General features: G+C 41.7%; 1 protein-coding gene and 1 non-coding gene across 5 annotated transcripts in view; one reads left to right on the top strand and one right to left on the bottom strand.

Moving 5' to 3' along the window:
* Positions 1-11586: 11586 nt before the first annotated feature.
* Positions 11587-11659, bottom strand: TRNAS-GGA. The gene has a single exon. It is a non-coding gene; the product is annotated as a tRNA-Ser (tRNA).
* A 6644-nt stretch (positions 11660-18303) lies between these two features.
* Positions 18304-23876, top strand: part of PARD3B (par-3 family cell polarity regulator beta) — a 1152049-nt gene continuing 1146476 nt past the window's right edge. For 2 of the 4 annotated variants that reach the window (XM_040228724.1, XM_040228725.1), the window contains exon 1: positions 18307-18687. In XM_040228724.1, coding sequence (XP_040084658.1) covers positions 18568-18687 — 120 coding nt within the window. In that variant the 5' untranslated portion in view covers positions 18307-18567. Of the gene's footprint in view, positions 18688-23876 lie in introns of all 4 variants that reach the window. The other 2 variants (XM_040228721.1, XM_040228723.1) reach the window with 2 other exon arrangements.

Here is a 23876-nt window from a genome sequence, read left to right as displayed (position 1 = left end):
ATTCCCACCCCATCCTGCACCATCCTCTCAGCCTCATCCCCAGCCTCCTCCCCAACTGAAAGGCAGTATTGTCCAGAGGTGATTTCCAAGAATTCCATCATGAGATAGGCACAGTTTCTTAGTCTGTGTGTCTACATAGAAAGCCTTTCCAGTGCCCTCAAATAATGAAGTCTTGGACAATTGACTCAAGCCAACTGAATTCACAAAAACTGACAAATATGACAAAAAGCACTGCTCTAAATTTTGTTTGTTTTAAATCTCATAGTTTTCCCTGGTGGCTCAGACAGTAAAGCGTCTGCCTACAATGCGGGAGACCCAGGTTCAGTCCCTGGGTCGGGAAGATCCCCTGGAGAAGGAAATGGCAACCCACTCCAGTATTCTTGCCTGGAAAATCCCATGGATGGAGGAGCCTGGTTGGCTACTGTCCGTGGGGTCACAAAGAGTCGGACATGACTGAGCGACTTCACTAAATCTCATATCAATTCTCACAGCAATCCTAAAAGGTACCGTCATGTGCCAAGACGCTTTGGTCATGCCTGGCTCTTTGTGACCCTATGGACTGTAGGCTGCCAGGCTCCTCTGTCCATGGAATTCTCCAGGCAAAAATACTAGGGTGGGCTACCATGCCCTCCTCCGGGGGATCTTCCTGACTCAGGGATCAAACCCATGTCTCTTAAGCCTCCTGCATTGGCAAGTGGGTTCTTTTTTAACTAGCACCACCTGGGAAGCCCTAAAAGGTACATAGGTTCAATTATTTTTTAAAATTTTATTGGATGTATAGTTGACTTGCAATGATGTGTTAGTTTCAGGTGTATAGCAAAGTGATTCAGTTATACATACAAATATATTCATTCTTTTTTAGATTTTTTTTTTTCTCATATAGGTTATCACAGAAGATTGGGTCGAGTTCCCTGGGCTACACTATAGGTCCTTGTTGGTTATCTATCTTGTATATCATAGTGTGTGTGTGTAATCCCAAATTCCCGATTTATCCCTCCCCACTCCATTTCCCATTAGATTACAAAAGTCTATTTCTGTGTTGTAAAATAAGTTCATTTGTATCTTTATAAAAAAAATTAAATTCCACTTATGAGTTATATCATGTATTCTCCTTAATACAAGGAAACAAGACACATAAAAGTTGAGCAAGTTGCCTGAGATCCCACAGGTAGCAAATGGCAGAGTCCAGCTTGTGACCCAGGCATGCGGTTCAGCAGCCTGTACACAATGTCCTTAACTGAAGCACCCAGCTTCAAGGTGCCACTTACTCTAAACATTCATGAAGTGGTGTTTGATCTCACATTTCCTCCCTGAGGCAAACAGATGGAAATGCAACCTACAGTCAAGATTGCTTGGTGAATATTAAGTACAAACAAATGGGAATTAGATTTTCTTAATGAAGGGTTCTTCAGCTAAGAGTGCTTGAAATATATTCTTCCCCCTCGTGAGGAGAGCACCAGCCGAGGAGATGACTAGAATCTGGTGAGGGCATCTCTTTCTTGGTCCTTGGTTGGGATTTACAGGCCTTGTTCTTGGTCCCCTCCTCATTTTCCGCATGCTGCCCCCCACTGAGAATTTTCTGTTAACACTTTCTTCCCTTAGATATGTTAATGTCATTGTCTTTGTCACAGCTTTAAACATGATAATTGCCAGGCTCTGAAGACAGCTATTCTCTAATCTTTTGATTGGAACTTAATCTGAAAGCTCATTAGCCCACCCTTCCAGACTCTGGTTTTATACTTACTGTCTCTGGCCTCATCCTTTGATTTGCTTTGTTTAACTGAGTTTTGAGATGCTTTAATGATCATTCTTATGTATCTTCAAAATTCCCTCCTTTCTAAAGTTGGATGTTCTTACTCTTCTTTCTAATATCAGCCGAAATGTTCTATGTGAACAGTTCACAAACACGTCCCCCACTTGGAAACAGACAAGGCAACTAGACCTTTGGTGCATTATTTTATTCTGATTGTTTTGCTCAAAGCTCCCTGATATCACCTGTACAGAGATGAAAGACATTTTCTTGATGATCATAAGGAGAACATGAGGTGATATTTAAAACTCTGGGCCCTTCCATTCTAAACAAAACATAGGAAGAACCAGTGACTTGTCCTCTTGAGCAATCTTGAAAAGTGGTACATTTTTAAATGGGTAATATGTTGATAAATTTGTTACAACTGTTTAAAAGATCTTAGGAAAAGAAATCTGAAATAGGTCTTGATTTTCCACATATTTTCCCTACCATTACCCACTACCACATTGAACCCAAGGACACAAGCTCAAGAAGCCAAATCTCTAACTATCTGCTCATAAATTTATGTCAACTACACATCTGTGTTTGCCAAGGGTATTTGCCATCTGCCTTTGCAGAGACTGAACCATGTGCTGCTGTGGCTGTTGACCCTCAACACCGCCTGAAGGAGTTCAGGGTAGAGTGAGGCACTCTGTGCTCTAGGCAATCTGGTGGAACAGGTCTTTAAGATACTTAGATATTTTCAGGAACACATCATGATCTCAATCTTTGCATCTCTTCTACCTAGAAATACTTTGGCCACCTGATGTGAAGAACACTCATTAGAAAAGACCCAGATGCTGGGAAAGACTGAGAGCAGGAGGAGAAGGAGGTGACAGAGAATAAGAGGGTTGGACAACTCAATGGACATGAGTATGAGCAAACTCTGGGAGATAGCAAAGGACAGGGAAGCCTGGTGTGCTGCAGTCCATGGGGTCACATGAGTTGGACATGACTGAACAACTGAACCACATACCTAGAAAAGCACTAAATCCCTTCATGATAACATCAGCTTCTCTCTTGTGACTAGCAGAAAACCTCTTGTAAAGTAAGCACTTGATTGCCCTGAACTCCCTCTTCACCAAAAACTTATATATTGACCTTCCTCCAGTACCTCTTTGGGGCAGTCTCTCAGAGCTATCCGAGGTGCTGTCTTCTTGGCTGCAGTCCTCATTTTGCCCCAAATAAAACTTAACTTGCAACTCTCTAGTTGTGCATCTTTTTAGTCAACATTTATGTCATTCATAATTTGTTCATAAGTCTGAAACAGTTTATATATTCTATCTGACATGAGTCTAGCACTTGACTTTAATCTTTTAAATATGTATAATGTATATATAATACACACATACATTGCTATATATGATAGCAATACTTAGGAAAAATAACCATGCAAAAGTTAAGTGGAGTATAAAAAATAGTCCCTTTCAGTTCAGTGTTCTTATTCAAGTGATGATACCAATAGATGTTTTACATGAAAGTTTGGTTATTCTGCACAACAAAAACTGACATCAAGAGAACAGGTAAAACACTTTTAACATCCTCAGTAATTTTTAAATTATTTAGAAAAGGCCTATCTGCTTCAATGGTAATAACTGGCTTTCTTATAAAGTGAAAGTCATGTTTTAAGAGATCAAGCCACAACAGAGTCTTTGAGGCCCTGGTGCCTCAAGCAAACTTGATGGATTGGCCAACTCTAGAATGGGTAAAATATCAAAAGGGTAAGTCCCCAGTCTACACCGTTGTACAGCCTAAAGATGCATTATTCATAGTGAAACGCTCCACTCTTTTCTACCCTCCTCTTGGCTCCAAGAGTTTTATGGGCCACCCTTGCCTTCTGTCTTCCAATAGATTTGACCAATGAAATGCATCTGTAGGAGATTATTCCTCCAGCTTCCTTCCTGTTACATCTCTGTGTAGGCTACTGTTCATATTTGACGTTCCTTTTCATATTACTTTGCATAGAGTTGGTACCATCTCCCCATTTTACTAACTCTGAATTGCTGCACCTTCCACTATTGGTTTGCCTAAAGCTGCCTATGCCTGCAAGTTTTTCTTCTATTTAAGTCTCATCACTTAACCAGTTCAAGTTGGCTATCTGATTCTTCTTAGAACCCTGACTGATACAAACATTAAAACTAAAAATACCAAAATTCAGTGGTTTCAGGTGAGATCATCTGTAATAAAATGAGAAGTAATTTTGAAAATTTAGTCAGCTATCCAGATGCATAGTGATTATTTAAGAAATGATATAAGTAGATTTTTCTAATATTGGATTTTTATTTTACTCCAGAAAAGGAGAGACAGAATATCAAGACTAGGGGAGAATCTTAGAAGAGGAGAATGGATTCATTGTTCAACTTAACTATAAGCTAAATAGTGGCTCAAAAATTTGGTTAGGTGAGCACATTTTTGTTTTTTTGAGAGGATCTTAGAATTATTACCTTCAAAGCAAAACTGTGTAAGCTCTCAGAGTTTGAGAATTGGGTTAAAAAAAAAAAAGATTCTGTGGATTACCACTCTTGTCAAATTTGATGACAAGTAGATTCTCATTGGAAAAGACTCTAATACTGGGAGGGATTGGGGGCAGGAGGAGAAAGGGACAACAGAGGATGAGATGGCATCACTGACTCGATGGACATGAGTCTGAGTGAACTCCGGGAGTTGGTGATGGACAGGGAGGCCTGGCGTGCTGCGATTCATGGGGTTGCAAAGAGTCAGACACGACTGAGTGAGTGAACTGAACTGAACTGATAAATAGGATGAGACGGTTGGATGGCATCACTGACTCAATGGACATGAGTTTGAGTAAACTTGGAGTTGATGATGGACAAGGAGGCCTGGCGTGCTGCAGTCCATGGGGTCGCAAAGAATCAGACACAACTGAGCAACTGAACTGAAGTGATAGATTAAGAAATGAAATAAACAATGCTCTCATCAGTCATCTTTCATCACTTAAAATATCTTTTGAGTATTTCTCTAAGGCACACATGAAATTGATGAGGATCCAAAACACTTATCAGCCATTCCATTGTCAGGAGTGACACAACCTCACAGAAGAGTTACTGAAATTTTCACAAAACGAACTATGAAAATTTGTATTAATTCCCCTTTTGGCCAAATTCTGCTGATCTTAGTCTTCTTTCCATAAAATGTAACCCCTAGGAGAAGAGAGGTGTTATATTTCTTGTTTACCACTGTATCTTGATCTGTCCAGGTGTTAGAATATCATTGACTAGGTGACTTATAAACAACAGAAATGTATTTCATTTTTCATGGTTCTCAAGGCTGGGAAGTACAAGACCAAGGTGCCAGTAGATTCAGTGTCTAGTGAGAATCCACTTCCTGGTTTATAGATTATCATTTCTTGTGTTCTCACATGGTAGGAGGGATGGGAAGATCTTAGGGATTTATTTTATAAGCAGTCTACACTCACCTCCTAAATCACCCCTAAATTCAGTCCAGTTGTGAAACACCCTTACTGAATTATTATCACTGTGGTGTTGGAGCAGACTCTTGAGAGTCCCTTGGACTGCAAGGAGATCCAACCAGTCCATTCTGAAGGAGATCAGCCCTGAGTGTTCTTTGGAAGGACTGATGCTAAAGCTGAAACTCCAGTACTTTGGCCACCTCATGTGAAGAGTTGACTCATTGGAAAAGATTCTGATGCTGGGAGGGATAGGGGGCAGGAAGAGAAGAGGACGACAGAGGATGAGATGGCTGGATGGCATCACCGACTTGATGGACGTGAGTTTGAGGAACTCTGCGAGTTGTTGATGGACAGGGATACCTGGCGTGCTGTGATTCATGGGGTCACAAAGAGTTGGACACGACTGAGCGACTGAATTGAACTGAACTACAGGTTGAGATGGTTGGATGGTGTCACTGATTCAATGGACATGAGTTTGAGCAAGTTCCAGGAGATGGTGAAGGACAGGGAAGCCTGGTGTGTTGCAGTCCATGGGGTCCCAAAGAGTTGAACATGACTGAGCGACTGGACAAGTCTCTTTTGCTCCATCTTCTGCTAGTCTGCCTTTTTGATTTTTTAGAATACATACTCTCTTTGCTTATCCATTCATTTTAATCTTTAAATTGGTATATCAGTCATTACCCGAGTCCTCATTTACATGCAAACCATGTGTCTCCAAATTCTTAACAGAGCTCTTTTATTCCATTGCGTCTTAGGTTGTGTTATTTCGAGAACACACTGTTAGATGGAAATCCATATGTAGAAATTTATTGGAGAGTGTGCTCAAAATAAATTCTTGTGTGGAAATAGGAGGAAATAGGATTGTGTAGTGAAGGAAATACGATTGTGCAAAGAAATGAATTGCACAGGGATGCATTTTCAACAAAGGTCTGCTGTAAGTGGGATGACCGTTCAGAGTTGACTAGTTTTAAAGCAGAGTATCTGGACCTTCACGCGCTACTCCCACCCCTCTCCCCATCATAGGTCACTCAATGAATGTGGGCATGTGGGCTACACCACTGTGAGATATGATTTCAGGCAGGGAGGCTCTACTCCACTGAAGAGAAGTTCTTGGACAGAAATTTAGCTGAGCGTCTAGCACCAGGAGAATAAGTGCTCAGAGTCCTAAAGGGAGATCGGTGTAATGCATCACAGCCTACACTGTTACCACAGGAAGGTTCAATGCTCTTCCAACAAATTCCTCCTAACAGTGTTTTTCATGAACGCAGTTTCGTTGTCTCTGGGTCTGTTGGCCATATTTACAACCTTCAGATGCAGTTACTTATTTGAGACTTCAGAGGGAAACATTCATCTCGATATTCTGGAATGCAGAAAAGTCACACACTTTGACTCTGTTCTTAGGATGGCCTTTCCCACCCAGAGTATCCTTACAAACCCCTGGAAACTAGTGTTCATTTTTTTTTTTCTTCAAGAAAATTTATTGAAGTATCCATGGATTGCCATGTTACTCCCATTTATAAAGCAGTTCACTGCTAGTATGCCCTGGGTTCATTCTGGCAATCATATAATTTCAGATCCTTGGGTCCATGACTCAGTGTTCATTAACTTATTGTTTATAAACTTATTTCTTCTTTAATTTATTAGTATTTGTGTTCTTTGCTACAGATAATTGTTTGGTTTGGATTAAAGACTGGTCTTATTCAGAATAATATAATGGAAAATAATTTGGATAGTAACAACCATTGTGACAATGCCTGTATTTGGGTAGAGGTCAATGAAAAGCTGAGGCAGCTCCAAAAGTGCCTTGTCATTTTCAGGGACCACTGGGGCCTCAAGAATTGAATTGGGCTTATAAGCAGCCAATTCTCTCTATTCTCCAGCCTGCAGACTAGAAAGGAACCAGTTTCATTAGTTTTGCTAATCACCAATTACTTTACCCCTGGTAGCCTTACCAATTTATAATTACTTTACCAGGTATAGCTCTTACTATCAGGTTATGTCATGGGCCATCATTTAGTCTACGGATGGTTGTCCTTGAATTAGGGGCCACTGTTGGTCTAATCAGTAGCTATACTAGTCCTTCAAAGAACTTATATGGGAGATACAATAAGGGAACTGAAAGATGGAGAAGCTCTATATAGTCAGCAAAAAAAAGACCAAGAGCTGACTGTGGCTCATATCATGAACTGCTTATTGCCAAATTCAGACTTAAATTGAAGAAAGTGGGGAAAATCACTAGACCACTCAGGTATGACCTAAATCAAATCCCTTATGACTATACAGTGGAAGTGAGAATAGATTTAAGGAACTAGATCTGACAGACAGTGTGCCTGATGAACTATGGACGGAGGTTCATGACATTGTACAGGAGACAGGGATCAAGATTATCCAAAGAAAAAGAAATGCAAAAAGGCAAAATAGCTGTCTAAGGAGGTCTTACAAATAGCTGAGAAAAGAAGAGAAGCCAAAAGCAAAGGAGAAAAGGAAAGTTACACCCATCTGAATGCAGAGTTCCAAAGAATAGCAAGAAGAGATAAGAAAGCCTTCCTCAGAGATCAATGCAAAGAAATAGAGGAAAACAATAGAATGGGAAAGACGAGAGATCTCTTCAAGAAAATTAGAGATACCAAGGGAATATTTCACGCAAAGATGGGCTCAATAAAGGACAGAAATGGTATAGACCTAACAGAAGCAGAAGATATTAAGAAGAGGTGGCAAGAATACACAGAACTATACAAAAAAGATCTTCACGACCCAGATAATCACGACGGTGTGATCACTCACCTAGAGCCAGACATCCTGGAATGTGAAGTCAAGTGGGCCTTAGGAAGCATCACTACGAACAAAGCTAGTGGAAATGATGGAATTCCAGTTGAGCTATTTCAAATTCTTAAAGATGATGCTGTGAAAGTGCTGCTGCCAGCAAATTTAGAAAACACAGCAGTGGCCACAGGACTGGAAAAGGTCAGTTTTCATTCCAATCCCAAAGAAAGGCAATGCCAAAGAATGCTCAAACTACCACACAATTGCACTCATCTCACACACTAGCAAAGTAATGGTCAAAATTCTCCAAGCCAGGCTTCAGCGATACGTAAACTGTGAACTTCCAGATGTTCAAGCTGGTTTTAGAAAAGGCAGAGGAACCAGAAATCAAATTGCCAACATCCGCTGGATCATGGAAAAAGCAAGAGAACTCCAGAAAAACATTGATTTCTGCTTTATTGACTATGCCAAAGCCTTTGACTGTGTGGATCACAACAAACTGTGAAAAATTCTGAAAGAGATGGGAATACCAGACCACCTGACCTGCCTCTCGAGAAACCTGTATGCAGGTCAGGAAGGAACAGTTAGAACTGGACATGAACAACAGACTGGTTCCAAACAGGAAAAGGAGTACATCAAGGCTATATATTGTCACCCTGCTTATTTAACTTCTATGCAGAGTACATCATGAGAAACACTGGGCTGGAAGAAGCACAAGCTGGAATCAAGATTGCCGGGAGAAATATCAATAACCTCAGATATGCAGATGACACCACCCTTATGGCAGAAGTGAAGAGGAACTGAAAAGCCTCTTGATGAAAGTGAAAGAGGAGAGTGAAAAAGTTGGCTTAAAGCTCAACATTTCAGAGAACTGAGATCATGGCATCCGGTCCCATCACTTCATGGGAAATAGATGGGGAAACAGTGGAAACTGTTTCAGTGGAAACAGGCTGACTTTATTTTCTTGGGCTCCAAAATCACTGCAGATTGTGATTGCAGCCATGAAATTAAAAGATGCTTACTCCATGGAAGGACAGTTATGATCAACCTAGACAGCATAGTGAAAAGGAGAGACATTACTTTGCCAACAAAGTTCCGTCTAGTCAAAGCTTCGGTTTTTCCAGTAGCTGTGTATGGATGTATAAGAGTTGGACTATAAAGAAAGCTGAGCGCCAAAGAATTGATGCTTTTGGACTGTGGTGTTGGAGAAGACTTTTGAGAGCCCCTTGGACTGCAAGGAGATCCAACCAGTCCATCCTAAAGGAGATCAGTCCTGGATGTTCATTGGAAGGGCTGATGCTGAAGCTAAAACTCCAATACTTTGGCCACCTGATGCGAAGAGCTGACTCATTAGAAAAGACCCTAATGCTGGGAAAGATTGAGGGCAGGAGGAGAAGGGGATGACAGAGGATGAGATGGTACCAACTCAATGGACATGGATTTGGGTGAATTCTGGGAGTTGGTGATGGACAGGGAGGCCTGGCGTGCTGAGGTTTACGGGGTCACAATCGGACATGACTGAGCGAATGAACTGAACTGAACAGCTAGAAAAAGCTCATTAAGTTTGGTAAAGACCATGACCAGCGTATGCTACTCATCATTTATACCACCATTTGGGGGTATCAAGTGCCAAAATGTTATTATGCACTTGGCAAATTGATGGAGCTTCCCAGCTGGTGGTAGTGGTAAAGATCCCTCGTGCCAGTGTAGGAAACAGAAGAGACGTGGTTCGATCCCTGGGTTGGGAAGATCCCTTGGACTAGGAAATGGTAACCCACTCCAGTAATCTTGCCTGGAGAATTTCATGGACAGAGGAGTCTGGTGGTTACAGAGGAGTCCATGGAGTCACAAGGAATCAGACACGACTGACCAACTGACACTTAACTTTACTTGGCAAATTGATAGCTCTTTTCATTTGCTGTGAAATTTATTCCTTTTGTGTCTTGTGAGATACATTGAAGTCCATGTATAACTTATTTGTATTCTTTATTATATTTATATTCATTATATAAAAAGGAGTTTGAAGATAATTGCAAAAAGTTGTAACTAACATGTCCTAACAAGAGTACTAACATGTCCTAACAAGAGTGCACATTCTTAAAGGAAAAAAAAAATTAAATCAAGTTTTCCTGATAGTATTAAAATAAAAATCACTTATTATTCATGTAAAAACATGGTAAAGTATTAATGGATTTCTCAAATAATTTTATACAAAGGAATCACAAGTTTAAACCCAAATAGTCTTCAAAGCTTCCATCATGAATCCATGGATTAGTGTTTAAAAAAAGCATGTAAAATAAATGAAATATTATCAGATAGCATTGTATAGTCAGACATCTTCAGTATTAAATATTAAAAGGATTTTGGGATTTGCTGCTTATAGTCCTGTGTAATCAAAACTAAACAAAACTATTAATTTGAGTCTGATGACTGAGCAAGAGGAGTAATTTTTTTATTTCTTAAATGATGGAAATTAATAGTTACTCAGCAATCAAGGGAAAGCCTATACATTTCACTGTTAAAATGTAGAAGCACTTTCTCTTGAAAAAAAAATCATGATTTTAACCTAGTTTAGGGAAAATGCTGTTTCATAAATATACCAAATTGAATCGAAATAATTATTAGCATGTTTCTTAAATCTAAAATATTTGTGAAACTTAAAACCTCTATTTATGAATTACTATAGAATCCTGCCAGGAAAGACCTTCAGGGCCAGTCATTATGTTTGCTCCTAAATATTTCCCCACCCTTCTTGCTAAAATGCTTCCAGCTTGTTCAGGCTGTCTCTATCTCTGTCTTCTGACCGTGTTTTTCCTTATAGTTCTAGGTTGCCCAGAGAGGGTCCCTTTCTCAGAGCTCCCAGCTTCTTCCAGGTAGTCCCTGCTAAGGTTTTAGCTCCTGCCAGGCTGCCCAACTTCTGGATTCTGCTAAGACTACTACCTCCTCTCTGCATCCAGCCAGTCCAAGAGAAAGAAGCTGCTTCCTGCTGTGGGGAATCTCTTAAGTTGCCTTGCATTTCCTGTTTGGTTTTTCAGCCCTTCCATCAACAGTGCAATTAACTTGTATTTAATTCCCTCTGTTTGAGATAAGGTCTGTTTTTAGTTTGCCTGACTAGACTCTGAGTCATGTGGCACCCTCTGCTTCCTGTGCATGGAAGAGCAGTAGGGCAGAACATTAGTAATCATATAGTCCGTTACTTTGGATAAGCACATGTACAGGTAGGGATATTCCATCCTGTGTGCATATATGATGTTTCACTTCAATATAGTTTTATGCAATTTACTCTAGCATGCTTCTTTTGGATTCTCCCCAACTTTTAGTTACGTACTACTGTAATTCTTTATACAGGAAGATGTCAGAATAATAACAATCAAATGCTATTTTATGAATATTACACCTTTGCTCAAGCACTAAGAAGATATTTCTTTGGTGAAACAGATCCAGACTCCCTATTCTATATCTCATAGAAAGTGAAAGTGAAGTCGCTCAGTTGTGTCCAGCTCTTCACGACCCCATGGACTGTAGTCCACCAGGCTCCTCCCTCCATGGGATTCTCCAGGCAAGAGTACTGGAGTGGGTTGCCATTTCCTTCTCCAGGGAAATCTTCCCTGACCCAGGGATTGAACCCGGGTCTCCTGCATTCCAGGCAGACGCTTTAACCTCTGAGCCACCAGGGATATATCTCATAGTTCTCCCTCAGTTATTTCCCTCAATCATTTCCTCTTCTGTATCTTTATAACCTTATATTCTATGTTGTACTCCAATGAAGCCTACGTGTTCCAGTCAAACTATCTTGCCTTCCATTTTTAACATTCAATTTCCTGTTCTCCACCATTATGTCTTCATAGGGCAGCAGCACCCTTTCTTATCATATCTTTGACATTGATAATACTTTATATACATAGTAAAATAGTAGCTTATAATTAATAATGCATCATCATACACAGTATAACTTCTCTGTATCCCTCTCTTCAATATTGGCATTCTCCAGGGTTCTAGTCTAGTCCTCTTGTTTTTTCCTTTTAAACTCCTTTTTTCCTTTTTGGGATAATCTCTGTTCTGATATATTCACCTCCAAAACTATGGTCCCTAAATCTGAATATCTAGTCCCTAGATGGGCTTCCCTGGTGGGTCAGACAGTAAAGAATCCACCTGCAATGCAAGAGACCTGTGTTCAATCCCTGGGTTGGGAAGATCCCCTGGAGGAGGGCATGGCAACCCACCGCAGTATTCTTGCCTGGAGAATCCCCATGATCTTCTTGCTGTCCAAGGGACTATCAAGAGTCTTCTTCAACACCACAGTTCAAGAGCATCAGTTCTTCAGGGCTCAGTTTTCTTTATAGTCCAACTCTCACATCTATACATGGCTACTGGAAAAACCGAAGCTTTGTCTAGATGGGCCTCTGTCAGCAAAGTAATGTCTCTGCTTTGTAAAATGCTGTCTAGGTTGGTCATAGCTTTTCTTCCAAGAAGCAAGTGTCTTTTAATTTCATGGCTGCAATCACCATCTGCAGTGATTTTGGAGCCCCCCCCAAAATAAAGTCAGCCACTGTTTCCATCTATTTGCCATGAAGTGATGGGACCAGATGCCATGATCTTAGTTTTCTGAATGTTGAACTTTAAGCCAACTTTTTCATTGTCCTCGTTCACTTTCATCAAGAGTCTCTTCAATTTCTCTTTGCTTTCTCCCATAAGGGTGGTGTCATTTGCATATCTGAGGTTATTGATATTTCTCCCGGCAATCCTGATGCTCTAAATAGCATCTCTTCCTAGGGGTCAGCATTCATGGACCTTAATATACTTCAGGGTTGCCCCTGGTGCCTTAGTGGTAAGGAATCGCCTGCATTGCAGGAGACATGTGTTCATTTGCTGAGTGGGGAAGGTCCGCTGGAGAAGAGAATGGCAACCCACTCCAGTATTCTTGCCTGGGAAATCCGGTGCACAGAGGAGCCTGGTGGGCTGCAGTCCATGGGGCTGCACAGTTGGACACAACTTAGTGACTAAACAACAATACACTTCCGAGAAGGAGATCACATAATGAGGAAAATATCTAACTAGTGATCAACTCTAAATGAAACAGAACTGGAACAATTTTCTGGCTTTGTGTTGGTTTGTTTATTTTGTTTTTATAAAGAGGCACTCATTTCATGATTCAGGTCTTTTCCAAGAAAACATAAATCAAAGTAGGATATTAATATTCATAGAGTTGAATTCACTATAAGGAGGGGTGGTCTAGGTAAAACACTGTGGAAACTTACAAGTCTAGCTTACAGAAGAGGCATAAATAAGAACCTCTCAAATGTTGATAGCCCACAATACTCTCTTTAGGATGTAAAATATTTATGTTATAAGGAGACCTATAGAAACAGTCAACAGATGAATGCCATAAGGCATTTAGAGATAAACAGCTCTTAAGAAAAACTTATTCTTGCCAAGTTAAAGAAAATAAACCAAACCCTTTGATTTTAAACACTGAAGGAAAGAACGAAAAAATCATACCCATTTTTCTCTTATGCTATCACTCTGGTACCTGCTTTAATAAGGAAGCTAAGAACATAATCTATTATATTAATGGCTCCAAGGATCTTCACAAAAAGCTTATCTCCCATTCAATTAGTTTCTTGCAATAAATATTGCTTGTTATACATAATTTCTTGAAAGATAAAAATATTTTATTATTTGTCTATTTTTAAAATTTAAATTTATTTATTTTAATTGGAGGCTAGTTACTTTACAATATTGTATTGGTTTTGCCATAAATCAACATGAATCTGCCACGGGTGTACACGTGTTCCCAGTCCTGAACTCCCATCCCACTTCCCTCCCCATACCATCCCTCTGGGTCATCCCAGTGCACCAGCCCCAAGCATCTTGTATCCTGCATCGAACCTAGATTGGCGATTCATTTCTTATATGATATTATACATGTTAATAGTGCAAAACATCAGAATGGATGACTGGTCAGCTATATATTAAAAATTATCATTCTTTCTTCAATAGATACCCAATGTTACCTGACATTTTAGTTATACTTTCCATAACACAGAGCAGTTTAGTAATATCAATCAGTATTATTGTTCTCTGCATAACACGTTTTCACAGGCTACTCCAAGCCTTGCTAAGCTGTTGGATAACAAACGGGAAAATATCATACCACAGGCAATATCTACCTATCCAACAGGCAAAACAAGAAAATGGAGCCCAGACCTAGAATCCTCTAGTGTTACTCAATAAGGCAAATTCTCTATTGTCTTCTGCCCAGAAGATCCCACGGGGCATGAAATACTGATTTAGGAATCTGCTGGGCCTGAGTTTCTGTGTGTTGCAACTATGTTCTCTTCTATCACTTCTTAATATATGATAAATCGCTTCTATGTATGGTATGACAAAGTTGAATAACAAATTAAATGCGGCTATCCTATAAACTTGAAATGTAAACACTACAATTTGTTTGCAATACTAGTTTGGACCATTAACATCTGCTCCATACTGTGCAGGATGGTACAGTGCCTTGTTTATATCTGTGCTCACCTCCACTGCACCTTCATTTCATACCTCACAACTTCTGCTGCACTCACAAGACCTGATTCCACTCTTTCTACAAGTAGGATTTGGAGAACTTGGATGTTCTTAGTGATTCATGTGGCGTTTCTCAAATCCCTGAGGACAGTGGATCTGGGCTCTAGATATTGAGGAAGGGCTAAAGCTGAAATTGTGGGGTGGGAAGAGGAGCAGGAGCTGTTCGCTGAGCCGAAGAGGAGGAATCTGGAAGAGGAGGAATCTGGAGCAAGTGTGAAGAAGAATTAAAGAAAAAAACACCGTGGAGCATTAAGAATGGCAACATGCAAGACCATTTCATCAGTTAAAACCCTTTGCTTTGTACTCTCCTAAGTGTCCATATAATATGCAACATTAAAAGTGTCACACATGAATGTCCTGCATTAGTATTTATTTGTTCACTCTGCTCATCTGGAATGTCCCATATAAGATCAGCACAGTGGTGGCTATGAAGGCTCTGGATTCAGATACCCTAGGTTCTAAGCTGGTCTCCAATACTTTCTAAGAATGTGACCTTCACCTTCCTTGGCCTCAGTTTCCTCATATCTAAAAAGAAGATAAAAAATTCTCTCCCTTCTCAGGTTATTGCAAAAAGAAATAAAATATAGATATATAACATATGATGTATACATACACATGCATGCATATATCTGTACGTATGTAATATCTATCATTCATCTACACCTAGAACAGTGCCTGGACTGTTTTTAAATCAATAATGTTCAGTAGAATTATCACATTCATTGTTGTTTTGTAATTTCTATTTAACTTCACATCTGTAGATCTTGTTGCCTCTACTATCTATGAGAACGTTGAGGGTGGGAAGCAATCTTATGTTTTGTTATAGCTAAAATTTTTATTTTGGTCTCATCTATTGTGGTTCACCATTCACCTGTTCTTATTCCACGTGATTTAGCTGCAGGTGAACCAGGCCTGGTCAATCAATGCTGCATTCATCTTGCCAGGGGGAATGTACGTGACTTAAGCTTGGATATGTAAGTTCTCACCAGCAAAAGGCTCAGTGATGTCTGGGTTGGCTGCCTATCAGACTGTATAAACTTGAAACTCTGGGACTGGCCATCTTTGCCTCCTGAGGGACAGACTGTCTGAGAATGGCGACAATACAGAGGAACACAGAGCCAGCAGATGGAGAGAGATGACCATGAGGACACTGAGTTTCTGGATTCAGTCTTGCCTCAAAGGAATGCCCTTTGGCTTTTCTGATTTTATAAGGAAATAGATCCTCTCTTTAGTTTATTTAAATTAGTTTATATTGGATTTGCAACCAAATTAATACTAATGTACATCTTCTTGTGTGTGTATAATTCTTTTTAAACTTTTTACTTTGTATTGGGGTATAGTCAATTAATCGGAGAAGACAATGGCAACCCACTCCAGTACTCTTGCCTGGAAAATCCCATGGGCAGAGGAGCCTGGTCGGCTGCCGTCTATGGGGTCGCTAAGAGTCGGACGTGACTGGGCGACTTCACTTTCACTTTTTACTTTCATGCATTGGAGAAGGAAATGGCAACCCACTCCAGTGTTCTCGCCTGGAGAATCCCAGGGACGGGGGAGCCTGGTGGGCTGCCGTCTATGGGGTCACACAGAGCCGGACATGACTGAAGCGACTTAGCAGCAGCAGCAGCATAGTCAATTTATAATGTTGTGATAGTTTCAGGTGAACAATGAAGGGACTCAGCCATATATATACATCTTCTTAAAATCAACTTCTTAGTCCTCATGATCCTCTTCAATCATGACATTCAGATATACGCCACTGAGCGTATATAAGGCCCTGTATATAGGGCCCTGTACACAGAAGACCATGCATGCACGTGCACATGCACACACACACACAAATGTTGCATGTATGAATGAATTAAAAAATTTAAAACTGCAACCATGAAATTAAAAGACGCTTGCTTTTTGGAAGAAAATCTATGACTAACCTAGATAGTGCGTTAAAAAGCAGAGACATCTTTGCTCACAAAGATCTGTACAGTCAAAGCTATGGTTTCTCCAGTCGTCATGTATGGATGTGAGAGCTGGACCATAAAGAAGGCTGAGCAGTGAAGAACTGATGCTTTCGAACTATGCTGGGGAAGACTCTTGAGAGTCCCTTGGACAGCAAGGAGATCAAACCAGTCAACCCTAAAGGAAATCAAACCTGAATATTCATTGGAAGAACTGATGCTGAAGATGAACCTCCAATACTTTGGTCACCCGATGCCAAGAGCCAATTCATTGGAAATGACCTTGATGCTGGGAAAGGTTGAGGGCAGGAGGAGAAGGGGATGACAGAGGATGAGATAGTTGGATGACATCATTGACTCAATGGACATGCATTTGAGTAAAGGCGAGAGATAGTGAAGAACAAGGAAGCCTGGCATGCTGCAGTCCATGGGATCACAGAGTCAGTCAAGACTTGATGACTGAACAGTAACAAAAAGAAACTACACCACAACTTTAGAAAAGATTTTCATGCTTAATAAAACTGACAGCACTGCCTTAACGCCACCTGGTACGCAGTGGAACAGATCTCTTTTTTAGAAACGTGATGTAGTCCTGAGGAACTTGTTGGATGATCTGGATTGTGAAGAAAAGTGTGGGGGAGACGGGGGATTGAGCGGATTGGAAGAACGGAGTTCATCTTAGCATAACTCCATGGTCATCTCATTTCCTTAATCTTCCTGGGTACCATTCTTTATGATAAATTGGGAAGAATAATACTTTCCTTAAAGGGTAATTGTTGCTTTCAAAGGAGCTCATTTATGTGTGAGCTAAAAATGGTACAGATGTTATCTGTCGATTTACCCCATCCCAGATATGGCCCTTTCAATTGGCGATGGATACACAACTACCAAATCACGAGCTTAAAAGTGTTGAAATTTATTTTTCTGTAGTCAAAAGTTCGACCGGAAGCGCATTTCAGAAGGATAAATGTGAACATCCACCATGTATCTGGGTCTGGGATGTGGCCTTTTGAGGGAATATTGAGTGTTCTCCCTAAAAGGAAGATTCCACTACTACGTTTTCTCCAAGAATCCCTTCACTTTTTCCATCAAAGAGCTTTAGAGGGCAGATGCGGTGCTGTGCTCAAGACTAAATTCTTAACAGGTCCTTTGGCCACCGCTGCAGCTCAGTATCTGCGAACCTTCACGCCTAGAGGTGTTTTCAGTGGGCGGGGCGAGAAGCACCTGCTCCCGGGCTCTCCTCGAATCTGGCTCCAATCCCTTGGTTTTAAGGGTGTAGCTCTGCAGTCTCTCAGCTATTCCCTGGAGTGTGCTTTATGAGATCCGGTTTCAATCCCCCGGTGGGGAGCTCTGAGGTCCCGTTACAATTCCCTAGAGATCCGTGCGTGTGCGGGAGGGACAGAGCCAGGGAGAGACCGAGGGAGGGGGAGCAGTCTCCGGTCTCCGGTTACCGCCCCGCACGGCCCCCGCCCCGCGCCGCCGAGTGCACTGCGGGCCCGGGGAGCGCCGCGGCCCCTTTAAGAGCCGGGCCCAGGCCGGCCCGGGGGCCGCGGGAGCCCAGAGCGCGGCGCGCGGCAGAGGAGTTGGGATCCGGCGCAAAAGTTTCCTCCCAACTCTGGCCCCGCGCGCTGCCGCTGCCGCCGCCCACTCCAGCCCGGGGCTTGGGGCCGACCCCGCCGTCGCCAGGGCCAGGGCCAGGACCAGGCCGGCAGTTTCGCTTTGGCGGGCGGGGAGCAGCCGCCAGGGCCGGGCCCGAGCCGGAGCCGGAGCCGGAGCAGGAGCGGGAGGAGCAGCCCGGCCCCCGGCTTCCCCGGCCCCCGGCCACCTGGGAGGTAGCCCTCCCCGCTGCCGCCTGCTCTCAGATCGATTCCCGCCCGCCGGCGGCCGCCTGCCCCGGGCGGAGGGGCGCTGCTGCGAGCCCCTGATCCGGAAGAGGGGCCGGGGAGAGGAGCCCCGGGGTCTCTGCCGGCGCCCGGTGTCCCCTGAGAGTGGGGCCGCGCCCGCCGGCCCAGACACCTGTTCGGCCGGGCCCGGCGTGGTCGCCGGGGGCCAGGATGAAAGTGACCGTGTGTTTCGGCAGGACCGGAATCGTGGTGCCCTGCAAGGAGGGCCAGCTGCGCGTCCGGGAGCTCACACAGCAGGCGCTGCAGCGGTACCTGAAGACCCGCGAGAAGGTGGGCGCGGCGCTGGGGGCGCGCGGGCGGGGCGGAGGAGGGGGCGCGGCTGCGGACTGGCTACCCGGGAGCGCTCCGCCGCCACCGCACCTGCCAGGTGCCCCGAGGACAGGGTGGCGACACTCTGGGAACGCAGAGCACCTCGGCGACCTGATTTGTCACGACCTGTGGCCGCAAGTTTTGTATGTTGCTAATATGAGGGATCTGGGCGTTTGTGGGCCTTGCTTGTTTCGGGGTGGTGGTTGGAACCGCGGCAACCGAATCACTTGGGGGCTCGTTTGAACCGCAACATCTGGTTCCCCGGTCCAAGCCCACGGCCTCAAAACCTGCTTTTCAACAAGCTCCCAGGCAATTGCAATAGCCAGTGAAGTTTGACAAGCACTGCTTTAGAAGTTGTTGGAGCGAACAGACCTCAGGGGAGCACTTGAAGGTGTTGCTCACCTCAGATGTGAGTTTTGACCAGCTAAGGCCCGCCCTACTTCGAATCCTTGGGTTAGAAAGTTGATTGGTGTAAGTAACAGATACTCGGAAGTTACAACTAATGGGGCCCTTGGAATTTCAGCCTCTGGAGCTGGCCTATCTCAATGACTCCAGCAGGAGGTCAGGTGGAAGGATGCGGCGTGCTGACAGCAACCAGTCTGCACTTTGCTATTTTTACTTTAACACCTCGCTTTCTATCAGCATTTACTAAGTGTGTGGGCAGTGTCAGGTCCGGGGTGACTGTCGAAATGATGACAAAGACTGTTCCCAGCTCTGTCCCTGAAGCCAGGAACAAGTGAAATCTAGGTAAGGTTCCAGAAGTGTTTGTAAGTGTGTAAGGCATACTTAAAATATTCAGAAGCCGTAGCTAGACTCTGGAACTCATACTGAGTGTTTGGGTAACATGCTGGGCCTGTTTCTTTTTTAAAGAAAAAAGTTTCAATGAAAACTTTAAATGGAGTCCTCCAGGGGCATCTTTTTTTTTTTGAATCCTCCAAAGGGATATCTTGTTTGCCCCAAATCTCCCTCAAATAGGACAAATCATAAAGTTTTAATTTAGAGGCCAGTGGTTTTCTTAATGCTTGTCCTCATGCTGTGAGAACTGTAGAAAAGGTATGTTGGCCAATTTCATGATGGAAAGATGTAGTTTCTTTTAATGTCATCTCGGTTATCCAAGGCATGAAAGCAATTGTTTTTTCTAAACATATATAGCTGAGGCATTTAAGAAAATCTCTGCATCTCTGTGCCTCCACTTGGAATTATTATACAGGAAAAAATTCCACTCTGGATAAATGCATGTGCATATTTCCTGGAACAGTCAAGAGCTAAAGATGAGCGTAGAGAATGGTCTGTTAATATATTAAATATAATCTCTAAAGCTGGACTTTTTACTAATGGAATTGAGGCAGAGAGGGACAGTAATCAAAGTAGCCTATATAAGTATCTACCTAATGGTTTTTTTCCTTTGTTACAATAGCGCATGCTGTTTATATTGTGTAATTCAGTTAAAAATGAAAAGTGACACAAGTAGCCAGTTGTCCTTAAAATCTTATTTCTGTAACTTCTGAAAGTAGTCTAAGGTTAAACCTAACCATGCTATTCTAGACAAATTATTAAAGCAAATTTCACTGAGAGGTGGTTTATTGAGATGATAAACTTATTTTTATTTTTTTAAACATTGTGAAAAATAATTTAATTCTAAAACCTCGAATATTTAGAAATTTGATACATGGAGCTGTCCAAGTAATAGAAGTAAGCTATAAGCTTATAAATAGCACACAGGGAATTAATTATAGGATATTTAATGCATTATAATTTGATCTTAAAAGGTGTTAAAAAAACTATCAATATTCTGTACTGAAAGCATAATTTATAATATCACAGATCCCATAATGTAATTGTATTGATCAGTTTACCATTATTACCAGACATTACATTTTTCTGTGTTTACATTTATACATTAGTGAATGTGACATTTAAAGGTCACCTGCAACTAATAAATTCTCCCTCCCTTCTTTGGCTTTTAAAATCTCAATTTAATAACTGGAGAGTGCTATTTTTCCCTCCCAAAATACTCCTCTCTCATAGTTTCGTTTTAAATAGCATTGTAATCATAACAAGGCTTTAACTAATATTAAATTATATTCCTAATGGAACTAAAATGTCACGAAATACTTCGATAAAGTCCACGCTTTTATCCATTGAATTTAGAAAATGATGGGAAAAGACCAGAAATATCAAAATTCAATTTCAAAAACAACTTGGCATAAATTCAGTTTCTTTAAATTAGTGAAAGGTTTAAACGGTTTGTTTCTCTGGACAGCAAGGTTTTAAGCCTTGTGTGTTACTCAGTCGGTTATGTCCGACTCTGCAACCCAGTGGGCTGTAGCCTGCAAGGCTCCTCTGTCCATGGCATTTTCCAGGCAAGAATATTGAAGTGGGTTGCCGTTTCTTCCTCTAGAGGCTCTTCCCCGACCCAGGGATCGAACCTGGATCTCCTGCATTGGCAGGTGGATTCTTTACTGTCTGAACCACCAGGGAAGCACAGACTTAATGAGGGCCGCCGAAGCTGCAAGCCGATGAGGATGGGCTTACTCAGTAGTAATAACACAACAGCCAAGAGGAATTGTACTTAACTTGGTACAGGCACTGTTCTAGGTGCTTTATGTATATCAAATGACTAACTCCGTGAACGAGGTACTAATATCCCCATTTTACAGATGGGGGAAAAGCACAGAAGTATGACTAGTATGTGGTAGAATTGAGATTTGAACCCAGGAACTGTGTTTCCAGGTCCTTACTCTCAGTTATTAATATGGAGCCTAGTAAGTCACTATGCAGTGGAACTTATCATCTTATTTATTTTTTTACAGTTCGTTTTTTTAAAAAGCCATCTATAAACTGCTACAATAACATATCAACCCAGTGATAGCAATAGCTGTTGTGTTTCTTGCAAAGGGAGGCTTGTGTATGTGCTGAGTCGTGTCCAAATCTTTGCGACCCCATAGTCTATAGCCTGCCAGGCTCCTCCGTCCATGGGATTTCCCAGGCAGGAATACTGGAGTGAGTTGTCGTTTCCATCTCTTCCTGACACAGGGATCAAACCTGGTCTCTTGTGTCTCCTCCATTGTCAGCAAATTCTTTACCGCTGAGCCACCCAGGAAGCCTTCAAAGCATCCTCACACTCCTTTAAATCCTATCTTTTACAGTATAGGTCCATATGTTACAGGGAAAAGTCTGATTTCTGCGAAAAATATTGCAAGATTTGCAAATCAAGTCTGAAGAATCTTCTTCAGTCTCATTACACATTGAAAAATTGGGCATGATCTCTGAGATATCTGGGTAGAGAGGTAAGGAGGTAAAGAAACAGGTTAAGTGGGAACATGAATGTAAATGAAGCCTGTTTCTTCTGGAACCCTGAATAATTTAGATGGGAGAAAGGCAGATTTCAAGATTGAGGAGAGAGTTGGGGTTTCTACAGTTTGAAGGGTACATGAAGCCCAAGGAGGACAGTCTGGGTTTTGTGAGCAGAAGCAGAGCACTGGCCACCTCCAGCTGAGAAGAAACAAAGGAAGCTGGTATTTGTGGAATGTGGGAAGCCAGCTGAATCAGCATCAGATAAGGCCAGAAGTAGGTAAGACACTGAAGAAACTGAGGGAGCTTTGGGGAAAGCTTTAATTACGTTCTGAATTCACTCAGACTTTGAGGTTCCTGTGGCCTCCCTGATCCCTGTCCTTTGATAACCTCTACTAGGGAGGTGAATTGACCAAGGGGCAAGAATTAAGGGATTGCTTGTCTTTGGATCCTGGTAGTTTATCTTCATCTCAGGCTCTAAATCCAGTTCAGTTAAGTAGTTAGTGGAGAGGGGACTACTCTTCAGTAGTCAAGGTGGGGATCATTGAATAATTAGTTAATTAATCATCAAAATTACACGTCACAGGTGAATGTCTAATTGAACCATATCCTGCAGGGCTCTCAACTTGGTTGATCATTAGTTACCTCTAATTTTAAGATTTTAAATAATACATGTTTCAGTCCTTTTCTTCCATGGATTTGGAGTGAAACCTGGGCATTGGTATTAAAAAAAGATACTTCAGATGATACAAATGCCCAGTTAGAATTGAGAATCACTAATCTACTGCTACTACTACTACTAATCTTTTGCTATCACTGAACTGATTTGATTTTTAAACTCATTTGACAGCAGATAATATGTCTTAGACACCTCCGGACCAACTTGTTATTAGTAACTGCCTTTCTACTCCTACCCTAAGTGCATTCTCCCAGCAGGTGTTCAAATAACTTATTAAATTGAACATTGATTTTATATATAAGTAAATAAGGGGAAGTATTTGTTCAGTAACAAAAGTATAAATAAGAGTGTATAGTGTGTGCATGTGTGTGAGTTCAGGAGTCGAATAGTATGAACACTGAGTTTATGGGGTAGTGGGTATGATAGAATTTTTAGGAAGATTTGCAGATCTATGTTTATGAGGATAGTGTTGTTGTTGTTGTTTTAAAGAAGCATCTGATTGACTTTCAAAATGAATCTCTTCTGTATTCAGATATTTGGAATAATTTGTTGGTTTTACAAGTTGAGATCAGCTTCTCAGATTGGAATTAGTTAAGAGCAATGGACTCTCCTGGTTGACTGTGAGATCAATTTTAGAATTTGTACAATGGCAAGAATTAGGTGTGATATTATGTGTGACTAGCCGGGAAGAAAAAATTAGAACTCTTAAATTCCTGAATTTTTCAGCTTTTGATGTCTTGTTTCCAGATGATAAGTTTCCTTTATACATAAGCTAGGACCACACTGAATTCCCCAAATGCTTTTCAGTTTACTGGGCAGTGACTGACTTGAGTGCTTTATTTCCTATTCAGTTCTCTCCTCTCGCAATGTGTGAACTAGATGCTCTTTCCAGCATGTAGACAGGACTGACTCACCATCAGCAAGGCACATGCTTCTAACTTGGTTTTGGTTCTATTGCTTGACTTGCATTGAGCAGCCTCTAAGTTTGCAAACACAGGGCTCGTAGGGTCTGCTATGACCCACAGAAGTGTTTTTTAAGTTCTGCTCAGTGTTATATTTTGAATTTTGCCATGTTTAAATAATATTGAGATTTCATGCAAAACTCCAGATTTCTATCTTTTAGGGAAAAAAGAATCAGAAGCTCTGAGACGACTGGGCTTTACTTTCCCACATGGCA

This window comes from Oryx dammah, unplaced genomic scaffold (assembly GCF_014754425.2).
Source record: "Oryx dammah isolate SB20612 unplaced genomic scaffold, SCBI_Odam_1.1 HiC_scaffold_27, whole genome shotgun sequence".
NCBI lineage: Eukaryota > Metazoa > Chordata > Mammalia > Artiodactyla > Bovidae > Oryx > Oryx dammah.
The sequence above is the reverse complement of the archived record's forward strand: the minus strand, read 5'-3'. Positions and strand labels throughout refer to the sequence as shown.